The sequence below is a fragment of the Pelodiscus sinensis genome, chromosome 21 (assembly GCF_049634645.1).
Source record: "Pelodiscus sinensis isolate JC-2024 chromosome 21, ASM4963464v1, whole genome shotgun sequence".
Lineage (NCBI taxonomy): Eukaryota > Metazoa > Chordata > Testudines > Trionychidae > Pelodiscus > Pelodiscus sinensis.
This window is the reverse complement of record NC_134731.1, coordinates 14404623-14423333: the sequence shown is the minus strand read 5'-3', so window position 1 is coordinate 14423333 and position 18711 is coordinate 14404623. Positions and strand designations below refer to the sequence as shown.

The 18711-nt window shown below is 41.3% G+C and overlaps 1 protein-coding gene across 7 annotated transcripts in view; it reads left to right on the top strand.

The window, feature by feature from the left end:
* Positions 1 to 18711, top strand: part of KIAA0753 (KIAA0753 ortholog) — a 48849-nt gene that overhangs the window by 14765 nt on the left and 15373 nt on the right. For 6 of the 7 annotated variants that reach the window (XM_075904894.1, XM_075904897.1, XM_075904895.1 and 3 more), the window contains exons 9-15: positions 692 to 861; positions 5800 to 5916; positions 13884 to 13973; positions 14123 to 14210; positions 14633 to 14716; positions 15679 to 15849; positions 16991 to 17072. In XM_075904894.1, the coding sequence (XP_075761009.1) occupies positions 692 to 861; positions 5800 to 5916; positions 13884 to 13973; positions 14123 to 14210; positions 14633 to 14716; positions 15679 to 15849; positions 16991 to 17072 (802 nt within the window). Of the gene's footprint in view, positions 1 to 691; positions 862 to 5799; positions 5917 to 13883; positions 13974 to 14122; positions 14211 to 14632; positions 14717 to 15678; positions 15850 to 16927; positions 17073 to 18711 lie in introns of those variants that run through there. The other variant, XM_075904899.1, reaches the window with a different exon arrangement.

Genomic DNA, 18711 nt, shown 5'->3' with positions numbered 1-18711 from the left:
AAAAATATTCATAAATGCTTTCCCCCCGGCAGCTGGGAAAGGGAGGAGGGCCCAGCCATAGGAGCCCCAGCCCTCTGTCGTACCGCAGGGAAAACTTTTAAATATATATATATATATATATAGAGAGAGAGAGAGAGAGAGAGAGAGAGATGCGTTCTTACTATATTAATATCACTGAAGCCTGTGAACAGCTACGTTAAACATTTTAAATAATCCATAACATGGTGCCTCAGTCTGTGCTTCAACCAGATGTTGGAATAGTTCGTATTTGTGAGTGGAAAATGGTGTTCATAATTTACCCACTGTTGAACAATTATGTCCGGTTTCTTAGCCATGTTTTGAGTTGTGCCACTCTCTTCTGAAGAAGTTGTAATAAATCTCTAAATAGCTTTACTCATCAGCAAGTCCAGTCTTACAAATAGCCCACATGTAAAAAACCCATATTCATGTGAATTCTGCCACTGAATACAGTTGGATTATTTTCATGACTAAAGAATGAAGGATTGGGCCCACCACTCTCTCTTTGGGTGCGTTCCTACTCTCATTATGGTCTGTTTTAAAACCGCCTTTGATTTCCGTTCTTCAGAATTAGTTCCTTAGATCTGACCCTAAGACAGAAATTTTGATGCAGAGTGTGGAATATATATTTTTAGAATTCTGAACATTTTTTGAATGTTAACATTTCTTAAAGGGAATCCGTAAGCATCCAAGATCAAGACCTGTGCAGCTTCCAGCAAAGCATGCCCGGTTTCAAGAGACCACCGTAGCTTTCAGGCAAAAAGAGAACAAGCCACTTGTTAAAGAGAATAGAATACCTTGGGTTCCTCCAAATCCTACATCTCCATCTTCTTCACCTAAACGGTATTTTAACATTCAAACTGGAAATGATTTTTATATTTGTAATTATAAATATAGTTGTAATGATAGCTAAATATTGAAAAATGTTATAAGTGCTTGTATACAGATACTAGAAATCTAATTACAAAATGGGTGAATTTCAGTACTTGATATTAAATGATGATATCGATTAGAAATATGCATCACAAACTTGCTGGAACAATGATAATGGGACACGGAAATAGTAGGGTACTAAACATGTAGAAGTGACAGACTAGCTTGTGTTGATGGGGGAATGGCACTGTATGTGAAAGAAAGCAGAGTTAAACATAGTAAAAATCTTTAAATTAATTAGACTGTACCATAGAATCTCAGTGGGTAGAAATTCCACACTCTTTAAGAGAATAGCAATAGAAATATAATATCAATTTCCTGACTGGGAGGGTGATTGTGGAAAAACTCAGGAAGATTAGAAGGGCCAAAAAAATGAACACCAGTAATAATAGTGTATTTCTACTATCCCCATTTGGATTTGGGATGTCTCCTCAGGATGAGATGCAGCGATACAATTTCTCCCCATGAACCTGCATGGGGAGAGTCAGTTCTTGATTTAATCCTAAAGAAAGCACAAGATCTTGTCCAAGGGGTGAATATAACTGAGCTGCTCAGTAATAAGGATCATCATGTAATTAAATTTACCATCTTTGTGGAGGGAACATAGCCAAGAAATCCACCATAGTAACTTTAACTTCTAAAAGGGGGGAACTAAACAATGAGGAAGCTAGTTAGATAGAAATTAAAAAGAACAGTCATGAATGAAGTGTCTGCACGCTTCATGGAGACTATTTAAAACACCATAATAGAGGCTCAGACTAATTGTATACCCCAAGTAAAATAAAAACAAAAACAGTAAGTGGTCCAAAAATGCTCGCACAGCTAAACAATTAATTAAAAGACAGAGTCACAAAGGCATCCTTTTCAATTTGGAAGTTGAATGTTAGTGAAGAAAATAGCAAGGAGCCTAAACTGCCATGTCAAGTGTAAAAATATAACTAGGAAGATCAAAAAAGAAGTTGAAAAGCAACCAGCAAAAGGCACAAAAACTAATAGTAAAAATGTAAGTACATCAGAAGCAGGAAGTCTGCCAAGTACTTAGTAGTGCCACTGGACAATTGATCTGCTAAAGCAGGGGTGGGCAATAATTTTTGACCAGGGGTCACTTCAGAAATTTTTGATTGGTCTGTGGGTGGGGTAGTGTGAAGTCTTTGCCCCCGACACCCAGAGAGAACTGCCAGCTGTTTTGAACATCTGGCAGTTCCCTCTAGGCGCCCTCGCCCCTGGCAGTGGGAGGAGACTTAGTGTGCTCCCTTCCCCATCTGTCCCCAGGTCAGTCAGGGTCTGGGGGCGGGGTGGAGCATGCAAAGTCTGCCCCCGCCCTGCAAGGGAGCATTGTGCTTAGAGTCACCTGCCAGATGAGCAGTGGTTGGCAGTTGACTCTATATGCCAAGCCCCATGCAGGGTGGGAGGAGACTTTGTGTGCTCCCCCCGCTCCCAGGCCAATCAGGGCTTGTGGGCGAGAGGAACGCGCAAAGTCTCCTCCTGCCCTGCCCCCGTCCTGAAAGGCACGCATGGTGCTTCTGAGTTCTGCACTTTCCTTACAGGGCAGGGGCAGGGAGGGAGGAGACTTCATGTGCTTTCCCCTACCCCCCAGACCCTGATTGACCTGGGGGTGGGGCATGCATGAAGTCTCTCACTCCCTGCCCTCCAGCGCGCAGTGCTTAGTCAACCACCAGGGTTGACTCTAAGCACCGCATACTCCCCCATCCCTAGGCCCTGATTGGCCTGGAGGCGGGAGAGCAGCAGGACCTCTGTGGGCTGGATCAGCCTGCTTAATGGGCCCGATCCAGCACATGGAGGACCTTTTGCCCACCCCTGTGCTAAAAAGAAACCTTCAAGACTGTTGCAAAGAAGCCAAATTAATCCTTGCTATTGGTTTTCACTGTACAGCAGGGGTGGGGAACCTTCTTTGGGTTGGAGACCACTAACCTACTGAGATATCAGTCAGGGGCTGAACAAAAGTAAGAAGCAAAAAAGAAAAAACACACACACAACTCCCCTTGTCCCCCTTCCCTCCTTAACCGCTCCAACCCTTCGCAGCTGCTTGTGTGGGGGGAGGCAGGGCAGCAAGCTCAGAAACTCTGGAGCTCTTTTTTACTCAGAAGCTCCAGCACATGGAGCTTTCCCCTCCAGCCAGGTCTCCTGATCATCTCTCCCATGTACAGGAGAGGAATCGGAAGCATCCACCCACGCTGCAGAGAGGATGGAGGAAGTTTTTAAAACCACCTCAGGGACTCCCCACAGTTTTTCATGGTTTCTGGACCCCACAAGGACTGGATTAAATTGTTTGGTGGGCTGGATCTGGCCTGTGGGCCGGAGGATCCACCGCCACTGTAGAGGATGTGAGAAATCTCTGTACCTGAGGTGTTCTTTTTAGGTGACAGATCTAAGGAATTGCCCCAGATTGAAATGTCAGTAGAGGAAGAAATTAATTGATTAAACAATAATAAGTCTCCGGGACCAGAGGATATTCTTCCAAAAGTTCTGAAGGAACTCAAATATAAAATTGCAGAACTACAAACGATGGTATGTAATTTATCAGTTAAATCACACTTTGTATCAGAGGATAGCTAATGTAATGACACTTTTTTTAAAAAAAAGCACCAAAGGCCATCCTTACAATTACAAGTTGGTAAATCTAACTTCAGTGCATTTTTTTTCCCCCAGAATTACAAAGTACATAGGTGGGGAAGAGTCAAAACAGCTTTTATAAAGGAACATCATGTCTCACCCAGCTACCAGAATTTTTTGAAGGGGGTCAGGGAACATGGACAAGATTGATCCAGTGGATGTAGTATAGTTAGACTTTCATAAAGCTTTTGAAGAGGTTCCTTATCAATGGCTCTTAAACAAAGTAAGTAGTTGTGGGATAAGAGAGAAGGTTCCTCTGATGGATCAATGAGGATTCTGTAATTCCACTCCCAACTCATCTGATGAATATATTTGTTCGTCTCATGACATATTTGTTAGTCTCTAAGGTGCCACAGGACTGCTCATTGCTTTTAAAGTTACAGACTAACACGGCTACCCCTCTGACACTGATTAAAAGATAGTAAACAAAGGGTGCAGGAATAAATGGTCAATTTTCACATGTAAATAGTGAGGTCCCCTGAAGATCTGTACTGGAACTAATGGTGTTCTACATATTCATAACTGATCTGGAAAAAAGATAACTGGTGAGGTGGCAGGTTGCAGATGATATAAAATTATTCAAGGTAATTAAATCTAATAAAGCTGACGGTGAAGAGTTATAAAGGCATCTGAAAGAACTGGGTACTAGATGTCAAAATGACAGATGAAATGTAATGTTTGTAAGTGCAAAGTAATGAACATTGGAAAATGTAATCCCAAGTAAGAGCTCTTGGGGTCATTGTGGATAGTTCTCTGAAAACATCTACACGATGTATAGTGACAGTTAAAAAAATGTAACAATGTTAGGAATCATTAGGAAAAGGATAGATAATTAATCAGAAAATATCAGAATGTTGCTATATAAACCCATTGCACCTTAAACGCTGAATGAATCTCAGGTTTCCTATCTCAAAAAAAGATACATGAGAATTGAAAAAGTACAGAGAATGGCAGCAAAAGCGATTGGGGTATGAAACAACCTCTATAGTACGAGAGATTTAAAAAGACTGGGTCTGTTCAACTTAGAAAGAGATGAGTAAAGGGGGATATGATGGAGGTCTGTGAAATTATAAATGAAGTTGATTAGAAAGTGTTATTTTCTCCTTCATATAACACAAGAACCAGGGGCCACCCAATGTAATTAATAGGCAGCAAGTTTAAAATATGTGTTAAAATAAACACAAGGAAGTACTACTTCATACAACACACAGTCGGCCGAGAAACTCGTTGGCAGCGGATATTGTAAAGGCTTGGGGTTCAAAAAAGAATTAGACAAGTTCACAGAGGATAGTTCCATCAATGGCTATTGGCTAGGATGATCAAGGATGCAGCCCCATGCTCTGGGTGTCCCTTAACCTGACTGCCAGGAGCAGGGACTGGATAACAGGATGAATCATTCAAAAACAGCCCTTTTCTGTCTTTCTCTCTGGAGCATCTGGCATGGAATTATCAGAAGACAGGGTAGTGGGCTCGGTGGACCATCGTTTTGACATTTATGTTCTTACATGTTATGGATTCACAAGCAATGTTTGTTAATTCATTGCAAGGTCGAGGAAGAAATGCTTGAATAATTGATTTGGTATAGAGAACATTTTAAATACATTTTTAATTAGTCATTATATTTTAAATTGATATTAATTCTGAATTAAACTTCAAATAATTTATAACAAAGTATATGAAATTAGCTTTTGTAAAGTAGATCCTAAGATAGTAGGGCAAGTTCTGTTACAACTTAAATGTGTTTCTTTAAATTTATTTCCCTTCACCACTATTTAAAAATGTTTGCTAGACTCCTGTAAACCAGTAATAGCTACAACTCATTACAGTAACTGGTGCCCTAATCCTGCTGTGAGTTTCATGTATGTGTAACTCTGTTTTTTCATGGAGTACCATTACAGACCCTGTGTTGACAAAAGGGAGGAAATTCACAGCTTTTCATGATTTACCAGGCTTCCTGTGTTAATGTCCATATTTTTAGACTCCGGTCCCGGTCCTTCAAAAGCTTTTACACATGCTTGTGTTTAAGAGCATGCCTGCCTCTTTTAATGTCAGTGGAGTAACTGATATGAATAAATTGAAATTGTGTAAGTTCTTGCAGGACTAAGGCCTGAATCAGTTTTTAGTATAGTAATTTTGCCTGCTGTGAACAGTCATTTTTTCATTAGGAAAGTGGGAAAGGGATTTCAGTAATATAATTTTTTTCCTAATTCACAGTGCTCCTTGGGGATACGTGAATGCTAGTCCCAAAGCTTCAAGCAGAGAACAGTCAGCTTTGCAGAAAGAAAGAAGCGAAGAAGGAAGATTAGGAGCCATTGAAAAAGAAGCTCTCAGGTAGGCCTATATCGCTATCCAGAAATGCAAACAATAATATATTATTTTTCTAAATAAATATTTTCTTTTCACTTTAAAGAACTGATTACATTTTGAAGGTAAAACCGTTAACACTCTTTAGTCAGGCAAAAACTGAATTAAGGGCACTTCTTCATATGAAGGGCTATACCACACCACTTTTTTAAGCTTTTCTATGGAGCCATGAAGTCTTCTTCTTGTGAGGAAATGGGAGGGGTCTCTCTGCTCTCTTCCCCCTTCTACCTCAGGAGGGAATCTGGCTTGCACCTTACTCCCCATCTGATTGATTGCTGATAAAAGCTCTTAAACTCCCCTTCTCTCTCCTTTGAGCCTCACCTGGCTGTCAGCAGATTATTCATTTTTCTCCTCCTCCTCTCTGCAGGATAGAGGGAACTTGGTAATTCCTACAAAATGCTTCCATAGTTGTCCCACTCTGAAGACTGCTCTGTAATCAGCGCTAGGCCCTCTTTGGCTGAGTACAGGGTTACAAAATAGACAGTGTTTGTGTTAGATGGAATCTATGACCAAAACTGTTAACTCAGTCATTGTTCAACATGAAACAGTATAAGATAAGGTCCAGAATTTGGCATACAGATACCTCAGCCTGCTTAGCATCATGGTACAAACACCATTACTCATCTTTGTCTTTCTTTAAAGATAAAGAAAAGAAGGAAAAATATTTAAAGTATTTGAAATATAAAATAGTAAGTAAGATTTTCATTTTAATAGCATCTCTTCTTCCCTTTACTTGTAGCTGGAGAGGGTTTTAGAAGGAAAAGAGCCTCCTTGTTTGACAGTCTCTTAGATAATAAGAGACTGGGTAGTGATCAATGGCTTGATGTCAGGTTGGCAGTTGGTTTCAAGCGCAATGCCCCCAGGTTTGATTCTAGGGCCGGTTTTGTTCATCATCTTTATTAATGACTTAGATGAGGGAATGGATTGCACCCTCAGCAAGAGGTAGATAGATGGAGGGTAGAGATTGGGTCCAGAGTGATCTAGATAAATTGGAGGATTGGGCCAAAAGAAATCTGATGAGGTTCAACAAGGACAGTGCAGAGTCCTGCAGTTGGAATGGAAGAATCCCAAGCACTGTTACAGGCTGGGGACCAACTGGCTAAGCAGCAGTTCTGCAGAAAAGGACCTAGGGATTACAGTGGATGAGAAGCTAGATATGAGTCAACAGTTTGCCCTGGTAGCCAAGAAGGCTAATGGCATATTAGGGTGCATTAGGAGGAGCATTTCCAGCAGATCTAGAGAAGTGATTATTCCACTTTATTCTGCACCAGTGAGGCTATATCTAGAGTATTACATCTAATTCTGGGCCCCCCACTGCAGAAAGGAGGTGGACGCATTGGAGAGGATCCAGCGGAGGGCAACAAAAATAATTAGGGGCTGGAGCACATGACCTACGAGGAGAGCTGAGGGATTTGGGCTTCTTTAGTCTGCAGAAGAGTGAGGGGGGATTTGATAGCAGCCTTCAACTTCCTGAAGGGAGGTTCCAAAGAGGATGGAGAGAGGCTGTTCTCAGTAGTGGCATATGACAGGAGGAGGAGCAATGGTCTCAAATTACAATGTGGGAGGTCTAGGTTGCATATTAGGAAAAAGTATTTCATTAGGAGGGTGGTGAAGCACTAGAATGGGATCCCTAGGGAGGTGGTGGAATCTCCATCCCTAGAGGTTTTTAAGTCCCGGCTTGACAAAGCCCTGGCTAGGATGGTTTCGTTGTGGTGGTCCTGATTTGGGCAGGGGGCTGGACTCGATGACCTCCTGAGGTTTCTTCCAGTTCTATAATTCTATAACAAAGATAGTAATAACTATACTGTTGCGGAAAGCAAAAGACAGTAATTAAGATGGCCTGGATCTGACATCATTGCTGCTGTTAATGTCTGTTTCCATATCATCCCAGTTGGTTTTTGGGATTCAGCTGGAGCTAGTGATGTCATCTGGGTCCCTCTCTCTGTCTGATCATGTCTGATCATGTCTAATCATGACATCACTTGGGGTTAGAACAAACAAGATCTGATGATCCAGGAGCTGGTGGAATGGTGGGTATAATGGCGAATTTTCTCCAGGAGCTTCAATTTGTTCTTCCATCTTTTCCCCAACAAGGGAGTGGTGCATTGAATAGCCTGTCCACTCATTATTTCCTTGGCCAATTAGACCTAATATTTGATATACCAATATTGATTCATTTATTTCCAGATCCACATTTTCTTGTTTACCAAGCATGATCTTAACACAATCCATGAGTTACCTCAGTAAGCCTTTTTTTCTTTGGACTAATTTAATTCTTCTGCCTCTTTTATACCTTTTCCTATCAACATTTATATTACAGATTATTGTGACATTTTATGAACTTTCACAATTTTTACAGTTGAGTTCACAGAGTAAATTTGTAGGCCTAATTATAAGAACATAATATTATCTTTATTAAAACAATTCCATCTAGGATTGTACACTTGTTCATAAAATCACAGTTACAAAGAAAAAAATCTTATTTTAATTTAAGCATAGAGGAAAAAAAGAAAAGAAAAATTTGCTTGGTTATAATTCAAATTTGCAAATTCCTTATCTCAAAATTGGGATTTACAAATCTTACTTTATCAGATATTACAAAAATTACAATTAGAGCTTTCAGCTATTAACAAAGCTTAAGAATTTATAACTCACTTCATTTGTAACTAAAAGAAAACTTAAAGCTACTGCTGTTACAGGTTTGTAAATGTTTAGAAACAAACCATCTCTTCTTTGGCTGTAGGCCTACAATGAGTAAGCATGGCAAAAAAACCCCTTTGTTGCCATTTACACAATTAAAGCTGTACATTTACACACATCATGAAAATTGTATCCACTAGTGGTTAAGCTTGCTCGGGGAGGAGGAAGACTTTAGCCCTAATGGCATTCTTATTCAGGTTTGTTGCCTTCTTTAAGAAGAAGCAAGAAAAATATGTTGTTTGGAGCCCCTTTTGCATTCCTGAGACATTTGCAAAACATACATGGGTTGTCAAAATTCATAGGGATGTTGACAGATGTTCTTCATCTGTTTTACTAGTAATATTTGTGAGGGCAACAAACCTGAATAAGAATGCCATTCATTGGGGAAACTTCATTGGGGAAACTTAACCCATCCTGGGAGTCTAACCTGGACCAGTTTTGTTCAACATCTTGATTAATGACCTGGATGAGGGGATGGATTGCACCTTCAGCAAGTTTGCAGATGACACTAAGCTAGGGGGAGAGGTAGATATGCTAGAGGGCAGGGATAGGGTCCAGAGTGAGCTGGACAGATTAGAGGATTGGTCCAAAAGAAATCTGATGAGATTCAACAAGGACAAGTATAGAGTCCTGCACTTGGGACGGAAGAATCCCAAGCATTATTACAGGCTGGGGACTGAATGGCTAAGTAGCAGTTCAGCAGAAAAGGACCTGGGGATTACAGTGGATGAGAAGCTGAATATGAGTCAACAGTGTGCCCTTGTAGCCAAGAAGACTAATGCCATATTAGGGTGCATTAGGAGGAGCATTGCCAGCAGATCCAGAGAAGTGATTATTCCCCTTTATTTGGCTCTAGTGAGGCCACATCTGGAATATTGTGTCCAGTTCCGCCCGCCCCCTCCCTCCCCCCCACTATAGAAAGGATGTGGACACATTGGAGAGGGCCCAGCGGAGGGCGACCAAAATGATTAAGGGGCTGGAGCGCATGACCTGTGAGGAGAGACTGAGGAATTTGGGTTTGTTTAGTCTGCAGAAGAGAAGAGTTAGGGGGGATTTGATAGCAGCCTTCAACTTCCTGAAGGGGGGTTCCGAAGAGGATAGAGAAAGGCTGTTCACATTAGTGATGGATGGCAGAACAAGGAGCAATTGGTCTCAAGTTACAGTGGGGGAGGTCTAGGTTGGATATTAGGAAAAAGTATTTCACTAGGAGAGTGGTGAAGCACTGGAATAGGTTACCGAGGGAGGTGGTGGAATCTCCATCCCTAGAGGTTTTTAAGCCTCAGCTTGACAAAACCCTGGCTGGGTTGATTTAGTTGGGATTGCTCCTGCCTTGGGCAGGGGCTAGACTTGATGACCTCCTGAGGTCTCTTCCAGCTCTATGAAGCTAACATTAACACAGCACTATCTTACATGCAGAGAATAACAACAAAAACATTGACATCAAAAACAAAACAGGGGGAAAAAATTGCTAAAATACATAATACCATCACCAGAAAACTGCTAAAACAACAACAACAACAAAAATGCTTCAAAAAACAACACAATGGGGAGGAGAAACATTGCAAAACCACAAAACAACCTCACAGAGTTTGGTGTTGCAGCCCTTGGTTCTGGTGTTTTGAAATAAAATTCATAGTGCAGGAGCAGCACTGAATTAAACTAGCATTTTGTTAATAAGAGGATTATCAAAGATGTTATTTCAGTAAATATCTGCTGTAACAACGTAAGTTTCAAACATTTTACTTTGTTTTTTTTTTTCTTCTTAAAAACAGCGAAAGCTTTGTTATTGGCTCTCCCGGGGAATGCTGATTGCCGGTTAATTGAAGGTGCTGGATACTCAGGCAAAGGGTTAGGTAGTTCAAGGCAGGCTGAAGAGGAGGAAGCACCTGCTGATAAGATTAGCCAGCAGTGCCACATTGCCGGTTAACAAAGTGCCAGATAACAAAGATTTCACTGTATATCTTTTCATTAAATTTTCAAAATTATTACTACTCACACCAGTGTTCCCTCTAAGATTTTTCATCCATGAGAGGAGGGAGTTTTGTCTTGTGCACCAACATGGAGGTTGTGTGCGCTTGTTTGGATATGTGCCACTGTGGCACCCAATTATAAACCTCTCCCTTTTCCCCTCTGTTGCCATGTCTCCCATCCTCCTCGTCCCATTTGCTCCCCTGGTGCCTGCTGGTGCTCCCCTCTCCCACCTTCTCTGTTGTCCTAGTTCCTGCCCTTCTCACTCCCCTCAGCCCTCCCCATCCTCTCTGACCTTTGCACCTGCCCTTCCTCCCTTGCCCACCCCTTCTCTAACTCCCCATTCCCTCTCCTAACACCTCCTTCTCCCCACCCACCCTGCCTCTCTTCTCTGCCCTCTGATGCCCTTACTTCCCCTCCCCTCCACTCACCTCCCCATGTCTGCCCTTCTTCTTTACCCCCACAATCCCCTGGCACCTGCACCTTCCTTTACCCCTTGCACCCTCCTGATGCTTCCCCCTTCCCTCCTTGCGCCCTCCTAACACTTTCCCCCCCTTGCCCTCTTCCTCTTTGGTGCCCACCATCTCACCACCCTCTGCCTGAGTTCTCCTCACGCCCCTCTGCGCCCTCATATATGACTTGTTCTAACCCCTTCCTTCCTCATGCTCACCCCTCCTTCCAACCCCTCTTCTCCCAGCACCCACTCCTCTTCCTCCTTCTTGCCCTCATTGCCCCTCCCCTCTCCTCGCATCACCTTGTCCCCTCCACTCTCCTACCCTCACTGACACTTTCCCATTACCTCCACCCCTGCTCCTCCTGACCTTTCCCTTCATTGTCTCCTCTTGGCACCCTGGCTTTTGTCTTTCCTCCACCGTGCGCCTTGGTGCCTTTCCCTTTCTTCTCCTGCCCTGGCCCCCTTGTCTCCCCTCATCACAAGCCCCTTCCTCTCCTCACTCATCTTCCCCTTAGTTATCCTCCTGCCCCTTCCTTTCCCTTCTGCTGTCCTGACACCTGCACCTGTCAGGTGGGCTGCAAGGTGGGCAGCTGCCCTGAGTGAAAACTTGAGCCAAGGCCACGGTGCTATTTTTAGTACTGTGATCCCAGCTCCAGCAGCTGCTACGCAGTCACAGCCCCAGCCGCCATGTGTGCTGGGTCTGGAGCCGGGCCACGGAGCTATTTTTAGTACTGTGGCCCAAACTCCAGCTCTGACAGCAGCCACTCATGCTGTGTGGTGGCTACCCAGCTGCTCCTGGTGTGGGCAGTCATCTGCCACGCAGCCGTGGGTCTGCTGAGGGGGTGGGTGGGAATGAAATTCTTGGTGTGCGCCCGTGCAGGCGCGTACCTTACAGGGAACCCTGACTCTCACTAACTGCAAACCTCGAAAAAAAAGAGAGCATTTGTTAAAAAATTATTAAACAATAACTTTAAAAGATGGGTTAATTTTTTTTTAAAGCTAAAATATTAATAGTTTGCTTTTCATATTTACCTTAAACTAACTTGTTTTCCAAAATGCCTGTTTTAGAGCATGTATTAACCATTTAGACCCAACACTGTAATGTCAGAAATGTTGTGTTAGGTGGAATAATGTGGGCCAAAGGTGTGTTTAATATAATCCATTCACAACTAGGGATGTTAAAATGAGTGTAATATGCTAACCATGTAACCAGCTGCTACTCCATGCTGCTACCTCTATATCAGTGGCAGCAGTGTGGAGCAGCAGCTGGCTCCTACCTGCCACCCTGCTCCCGGTGGGTAAATGATAAACTCATGTGTAAGCTTGTCCTTACTGGTTACCCATTTACAGAGTTACACTCTTACATCCCTAGTCACAAGCCAACATTACACAGTGTTAAACAAGGTCTGTTTAGCATACAGAGATTGCAGCTTGCAAACACACCAGTAAACATCTTTTAGCTTTAAATAGATATGGAAAAAATCCAGACTGGGTTTTGCAGTAACATACCAGGGTAGGTTAAGAGGAATCCTGAATATATTAATTTAGTACCCTCTACAATAAGGAAATTAAGGGCAAGATTTTCAAATGTGCCAAATGATTTTTTTGGGGGTTGCCTGATTTGAGATACCTTTAAAGGATTTTCAAGGGGCAAGTATTTAGCATTTTCTGACATTAGAGCTGCTTTTAAGAGTGCTCAGATTTGGCACTCACCAGTTTAGGCATGCAGAATCATTTGTCTGTTTTGAAAATCTTGGCCTAAGAATTACATTTTCTAATCTGTTCTTAACATGCCTAATTGGTGCTAGATGTGTCACAATCTTCTGTACTATGCCTACTATGATATTTAATGAAAGGAGTGTTAGGAAAGGTGAAGAATTCTAGGGATTCAAGGAGGCCCATCATTTTTCAACTTCCACAATTCTGTTGTATCTGTAACCCACAAACCTTCTGTCACTGTCCCATGTATTGGCACTTAGAATCATAGAATACTAGAATTGGATGTGATCTTAAGAGATTATCAAGTCCAGTCCCCTGCCCTCACAGCAGGACTAAGCACCATCTAGATCATCCCTGATAGATGCCTATCTAACCTGCTCTTAAATATCTCAGGTAATGGAGATTCCACAACCTCCCTAGGGAATGTATTCCAGTGTTTAACCACCCTGACAATTAGAAAGTTGTCCAACCTAAACCTCCCTTGCTTCAATTTAGGCCCATTGCTTCTTGTCCTATCATTAGAGGTCAGGGAGAACATTTTTCCCCCTTCTCCTTGTAACACCCTTTGAGGTACTTGAAAACTGCTATCATGTCCCCTCTCAGTCTTCTCTTCCAAACTAAACACACACAGTTCTTTAGGTCTTCCCTCAAAGGTCATGTATTCTAGTTCTTTAATCATTTTTGTTGCTCTTCTCCTCTCCAGTTTCTCCACATCTTTCTTGAAATGTGGTGCCCAGATCACTTACAGGAAGAAAGAATGAGTGTGCTCTACAGACTTAGCTGAGATGAGAGCCAGCTGGCTTTTAGCTTAAGTGGTAGAGACTCATGCACTAAGCTCCAGAAGTTTAGTTCTGTCTGTTGGCACTACATATCCACTAGAGAATTCTGCCTCTGAAACAAAGGTTATGTAAAGGTGTTTTGTGAGACAGAATGAAGATTTTCCTTACCTTAAACTTAACATATTGAACTTCTCATTGTTTAATCTTTGTAGAGGCTTTCATTTACCTTTAGTTTACACCATTTCCTTACATAGTCTATGCAAACATGCATTTTATTTTCTTAACTTCTCCATCTTGCCATTTCATTTCTGAAGACTAGCTTGGCTTGATGCAGAAACGTCCAGGAGAACAAAGGAACTTATGGAACTCAGTAGAGAAGAAATGGAGAAAATACAAAAATTAAGGTAATTATCTAATTTAAATGTGTGATGCACAGAAGCAAATTTGATAGCAGATCTCTCATATGGCCTGTTTTCTTTGTGGTTTTATGTTCTTTTGTCACATCAGATTTTCACTAAAATGCATCCTCACTGTTTTGTTTTTGTTTAAATAGGTCAGAAGGTGCTTCTCCTACACAGCTGGCAGACAAGGTGGAGAAATCAGTTCGAGAGCGTTTGGAACCTCTCCTGGACAAAGCACAGGTAGTACAATCAAAGCCTGTGCTGACATTTGAAGAATCTCTTAAATTTTTAAAACATGTGTAATGGGGAAAGCAAATGGCAGGTCACATTAATTTGATTAGTGAAAAACGTGTCCAAAATTGTTTACCCAATCCAATTTTAGGCATTCATTTGCGGAGTATTTCCTTCTTATTATGGTTCTTACCTGTTGGAATAAATTTGCCGCATCTGCAGTAAATTAATGTTTTTCCTGTTATCTTGTAGCCAAGCAGATAAACTGGAACATGGTTTTGAATAATCCTAAGCATTCTGTGTTTAATATTACTGGTGTTGATCAGCGTATATTAGGAATTCATGTGATAGCTTTCCTTAATAAAAGAATGCATATGTGGTTAATACAATATAAAAATATTTTATACATTAACATATTTCTTTTTCTTTAGAAGGTCAATCTTTCTTTAGAAACAAACACTCGTTTGAAGGATTCTTCATTTATAAACAAAGTGTCATCCCACGCTGCTCAGAAAGTATGTTCTGTTTGGATGTAATGAAGTAAAGTTGTTCAAATGCATGGTGATGTTTTCTCTTGTATATGACATGAAAAGAATAGAACAGTAGATTTGATTTCCTAAACTGTAGCTTATGCCAGTGGAAACTAAATAGAATGACTTTATTTCTCTTTGATTAGGATGTTGATAATACCAATGTTTTTGTCTGTTGAAGAGCTATCATTTTAAATATAATGTGAATTCATTAAACATGAATAAAAAAGATATTAGTAAATATTTTTGAATGAGCAAATATATTCTATAAGACCAATATGTATGTAGGCTAATCTGCTCTCTCTTTTTAGTATTTGATCCAAAATATTTCACAGTTTGAGGACAGGCTAGAAAAAAAATTGAGATAAAGAAAGGTATAGCTAGGAAACTAGTGCTGTTAGGGCATAGTTATCCATTTAAACGGCCAAGCTAAGAAGATGTAATTGGTATTTTCTTGGCTGTAAACCCACACACACACACTTGTTTAACCTGATATTCCTGAGTAATTCCATGGGAATATTTATGTGAATAAAGTTAAACATGTCTGTAAGTGTTTGCATGATTAAATTTTAGTTCTAGTTCTATGGATTCCTTTGGGATCCCTGAATTTGGGGAATGACGGTATCCAACTGTCCTAAATGTGAAGCTCTATCTTTCAGCATGCTGAGCTCCCTCAACTCCAGATGGCTTAAGTGAGGACTTTTTAGATATAGTGTCCTGTACATGCTGATTAATGTTACTAGCTTGTTTTACTGTTGTATGAAAGAAAAGTATTAAGAAAGTATTTAGATTTGCATTAAAGGAAACAATAGACAGAAATGTCAGGCCATTTAGTAAAACTAATAACTGCTTTTGGAAATTTTAATAAGCAATACATTTGAACCAGTTTCCAAGGTATATACATGTGTATATATATGGTGTTTATTGTGGATTTTTTGTATCTGTAGGCTGCATCTAATGCCGATATACTGAGTGAGAAGTTATTGGATGATCTTTTGGAAGATACGGCTCAGGAACTCTGGAATATGGAACAACACAAGAAGATGCAAGCTATGGCTATAGGCATGCATGACAGTCCTAGTCTGGAGACAATGCTGCAAAGAATGGAAGAAATTGAAGTAAGCATGTGTCTAAGGGCAGATCTATACTAGGGGATAAATTCAAATTAAGATGCGCAACTCCAGCTATGTTAATTGGCGTCATCCCCACAACAGGAGGTTGACGGGAGAAACTCTCCCGTAAACTTCCCTTACTCCTCCCGAGGAGTAGGAGTACTGGTGTCAATGAGGGCACTCTCTCTTTTCAATTTAGTGCGACATGCGCCAAAGTGTTGAACTGCTGATTCTGTATGTGACTATTTCCTTCTAAGTCAGTATTGGACTAGTGCTCAAGGAATAAGAGTAAGGAAAGGATATCCAGTGATTAGGGGGTTAGCTTTGAAATTAGAAGATGTGGGTTTCCTGATCCATCTTACGTCCTGTGTGTTGGTGCCTCAATTTCTTATCTGTACAATGAAGATGATAATACTTGAATAATTGTGAGGTGTCAGATACTACAGATATAGGGGCCATCTAACAACATAAGAGAAAGTTCAAGAATGGTGTTACGGTTTCTTCAAGTGTCGCCTTCAGAATGAGATGACTTGTTGAAGTCAATGGAACCACTGTTCTGAGTAAGTGCTTATTAGTGAGAGTAAGGAGATTGCAAGATGTAACATAGTGTGTAAGCTTAATTGTTATATTTCCAAGTTATGGTCCGTTTCATATAGCAAGACAGTGGAAACAAGACTGGAACTAGAAGCTACACAAAGCAGCGAGAGAAAAATATCTGTAAAAATAGCTACATTAAAAGTACAGCTACGTTACAACTAAAGATGAGGGGACCTACAGACTGGCCATAGGCCCTCATCCTGCAAAGACTTTTCAACTTGCTTAAATATATTGCTATGAGTAATCCCATTGATTTCAGTGGGACTATTAATGGCATTGAAGTTAAGCGTGTGCATAAATGTGTGTAGGATCTGAGCCATGCAATGTACAAACTGCAATCAGTCTGCCATACTGGCTGTATGCTCTTTGAGATGTACTATTTTCACTTTAGTCAAGATATTTGTATAAAGATTTTTAATTCTGTCACTGTTGTATTTGAGAGAGTAATATCACGATCAAAATGGGACATTGTTTGCTTCTCTGTCAGGTTAACGTCAGTACATTTGAACTGATTAAATATCCGATGATTAATTTTGTACATTTTTAAAAGAGATATCAAGAAGAGGTTCGCAGGAGATTTAATCGGATTGTCTATGCTGATGCAGAGTTCTGGGCACAGGAAGAGAAAAAGGGTATGTGTTGCTTTTTTAATGCATCTTTTTTTCCCCTCCAGTTTGTAACCAAAATTAATAGATTAGATTTGATAATATTAATCAAATAGCACCCATTTGGACTTAAGTATGTTGCAAACATTATTTCAAAAGGAATGTTTACAAACTTTTGCTTTAAAAGTTAATATCTGGAAGCAGGGAGAGGCTCACTGAGAAGCTTGTAAGCTGAAGTATCAATGCTACAATTGGCTCGATTTGAATGGATCTGATTGAAGTCACTGAAGCAGCATTTGGATGTAAGGGTCTGCCTCTGTGATCCAGTTGCAAGACTAGGGCATGAGTCTTAAAAGGGAATGTTTGAAGTTCATTTAAGTGAAGCTTGGTTTCTTCTTTCTTTTTCTAGTTATTCTTTGACATATATATATATAATTCTTAGTAGTACTGATAGTCTTCCCCTTTTTTCCTCTCACTGTGGGTGAAACTTGCAATCTATCATGTAGAAAACTTTGGGAAATAGATTCCTCCAGTCCTCCCCAGCTTAGCAATAACAATGACGATCTATAGGCTACAGTAGAATATGTTGCCTCAGGCCCTGGCTCTATTCCAGCCTAATTTGAACAAGAACAGAGCCCATATCTGCAGTTTGTAAAAGCTGCGGAGATAACCATTATGTGATGGCTTCTCCAAGCATTCTTTCCCAGCCCCACTCTCACAGGGTACTATTGTGCTAACATGGCATAGAAGATAGTAATTTACACTGTATTCTAGCATATATCAGTTAGGCTAGGTGGGCGGGGAGGAGGAGGCAGCAATGTGGGAATCAAGATAAGCTTGGTTAGCTAGCACTACTCCATTATAAATTTGTGATGATGACTTCATAAATGAGGTATTCTTTCTATTCTAAACCTTGGTTTTGACTCTCGTCTAATTTAGCAGAAACATACAAGGCCTAAAATATCTCCTGTGTAATCTCAAAGCAGAGAGAAAGTTGTGTTTATATGTTGGCTCTCAACTAGGGATGTAAGGGTATGTCTACATTACAAAGTTAATTCGAACTAACAGCCGCTAGTTAGAATTAACTTTAATAGCGGCTATACATACAAACCACTAGTTCGAATTTAATTCGAACTAGCGGAGCGCTTAATTCGAACTAGGTAAACCTCATTCTGTGAGGACTAACGCCTAGTTCGAATTAAGTAGTTCGAATTAAGGGCTGTGTAGCCACTTAATTTGAACTAGTTGGAGGCTAGCCCTCCCCAGCTTGCCCTGGTGGCCTCTCTGGGCCAAACCAGGGAAACTTTTCTGCCCCCCTCCCAACCCCGGAGTCCTTAAAGGGGCACGGTCTGGCTACAGTACTTGTGCCAGTTGCAAGCCTGCCAGCACCCAGCCAGCAGACCCTGCACCTGGCATGGCATGAGCCAGCTACCCTGCCCTCTGCCTCTTCCCAGGACCAGGCTGGCGGCTCCCGGGAGCCTGTCCGGGGCCGCAAGAGGCGGGCATCCGCCTGGTCTAGTGCGGAGATCGTGGGACCTCATCGAGGTTTGGGGGGAGGCCTCCAACGTCCACAACCTCCGCACTAGCCACAGGAATGCGGCCATCTAGGGCAGGATAGCTTCCAGCCTGGCCACCAAAGGCCACATGCAAACCCAGGAGCAGGTTT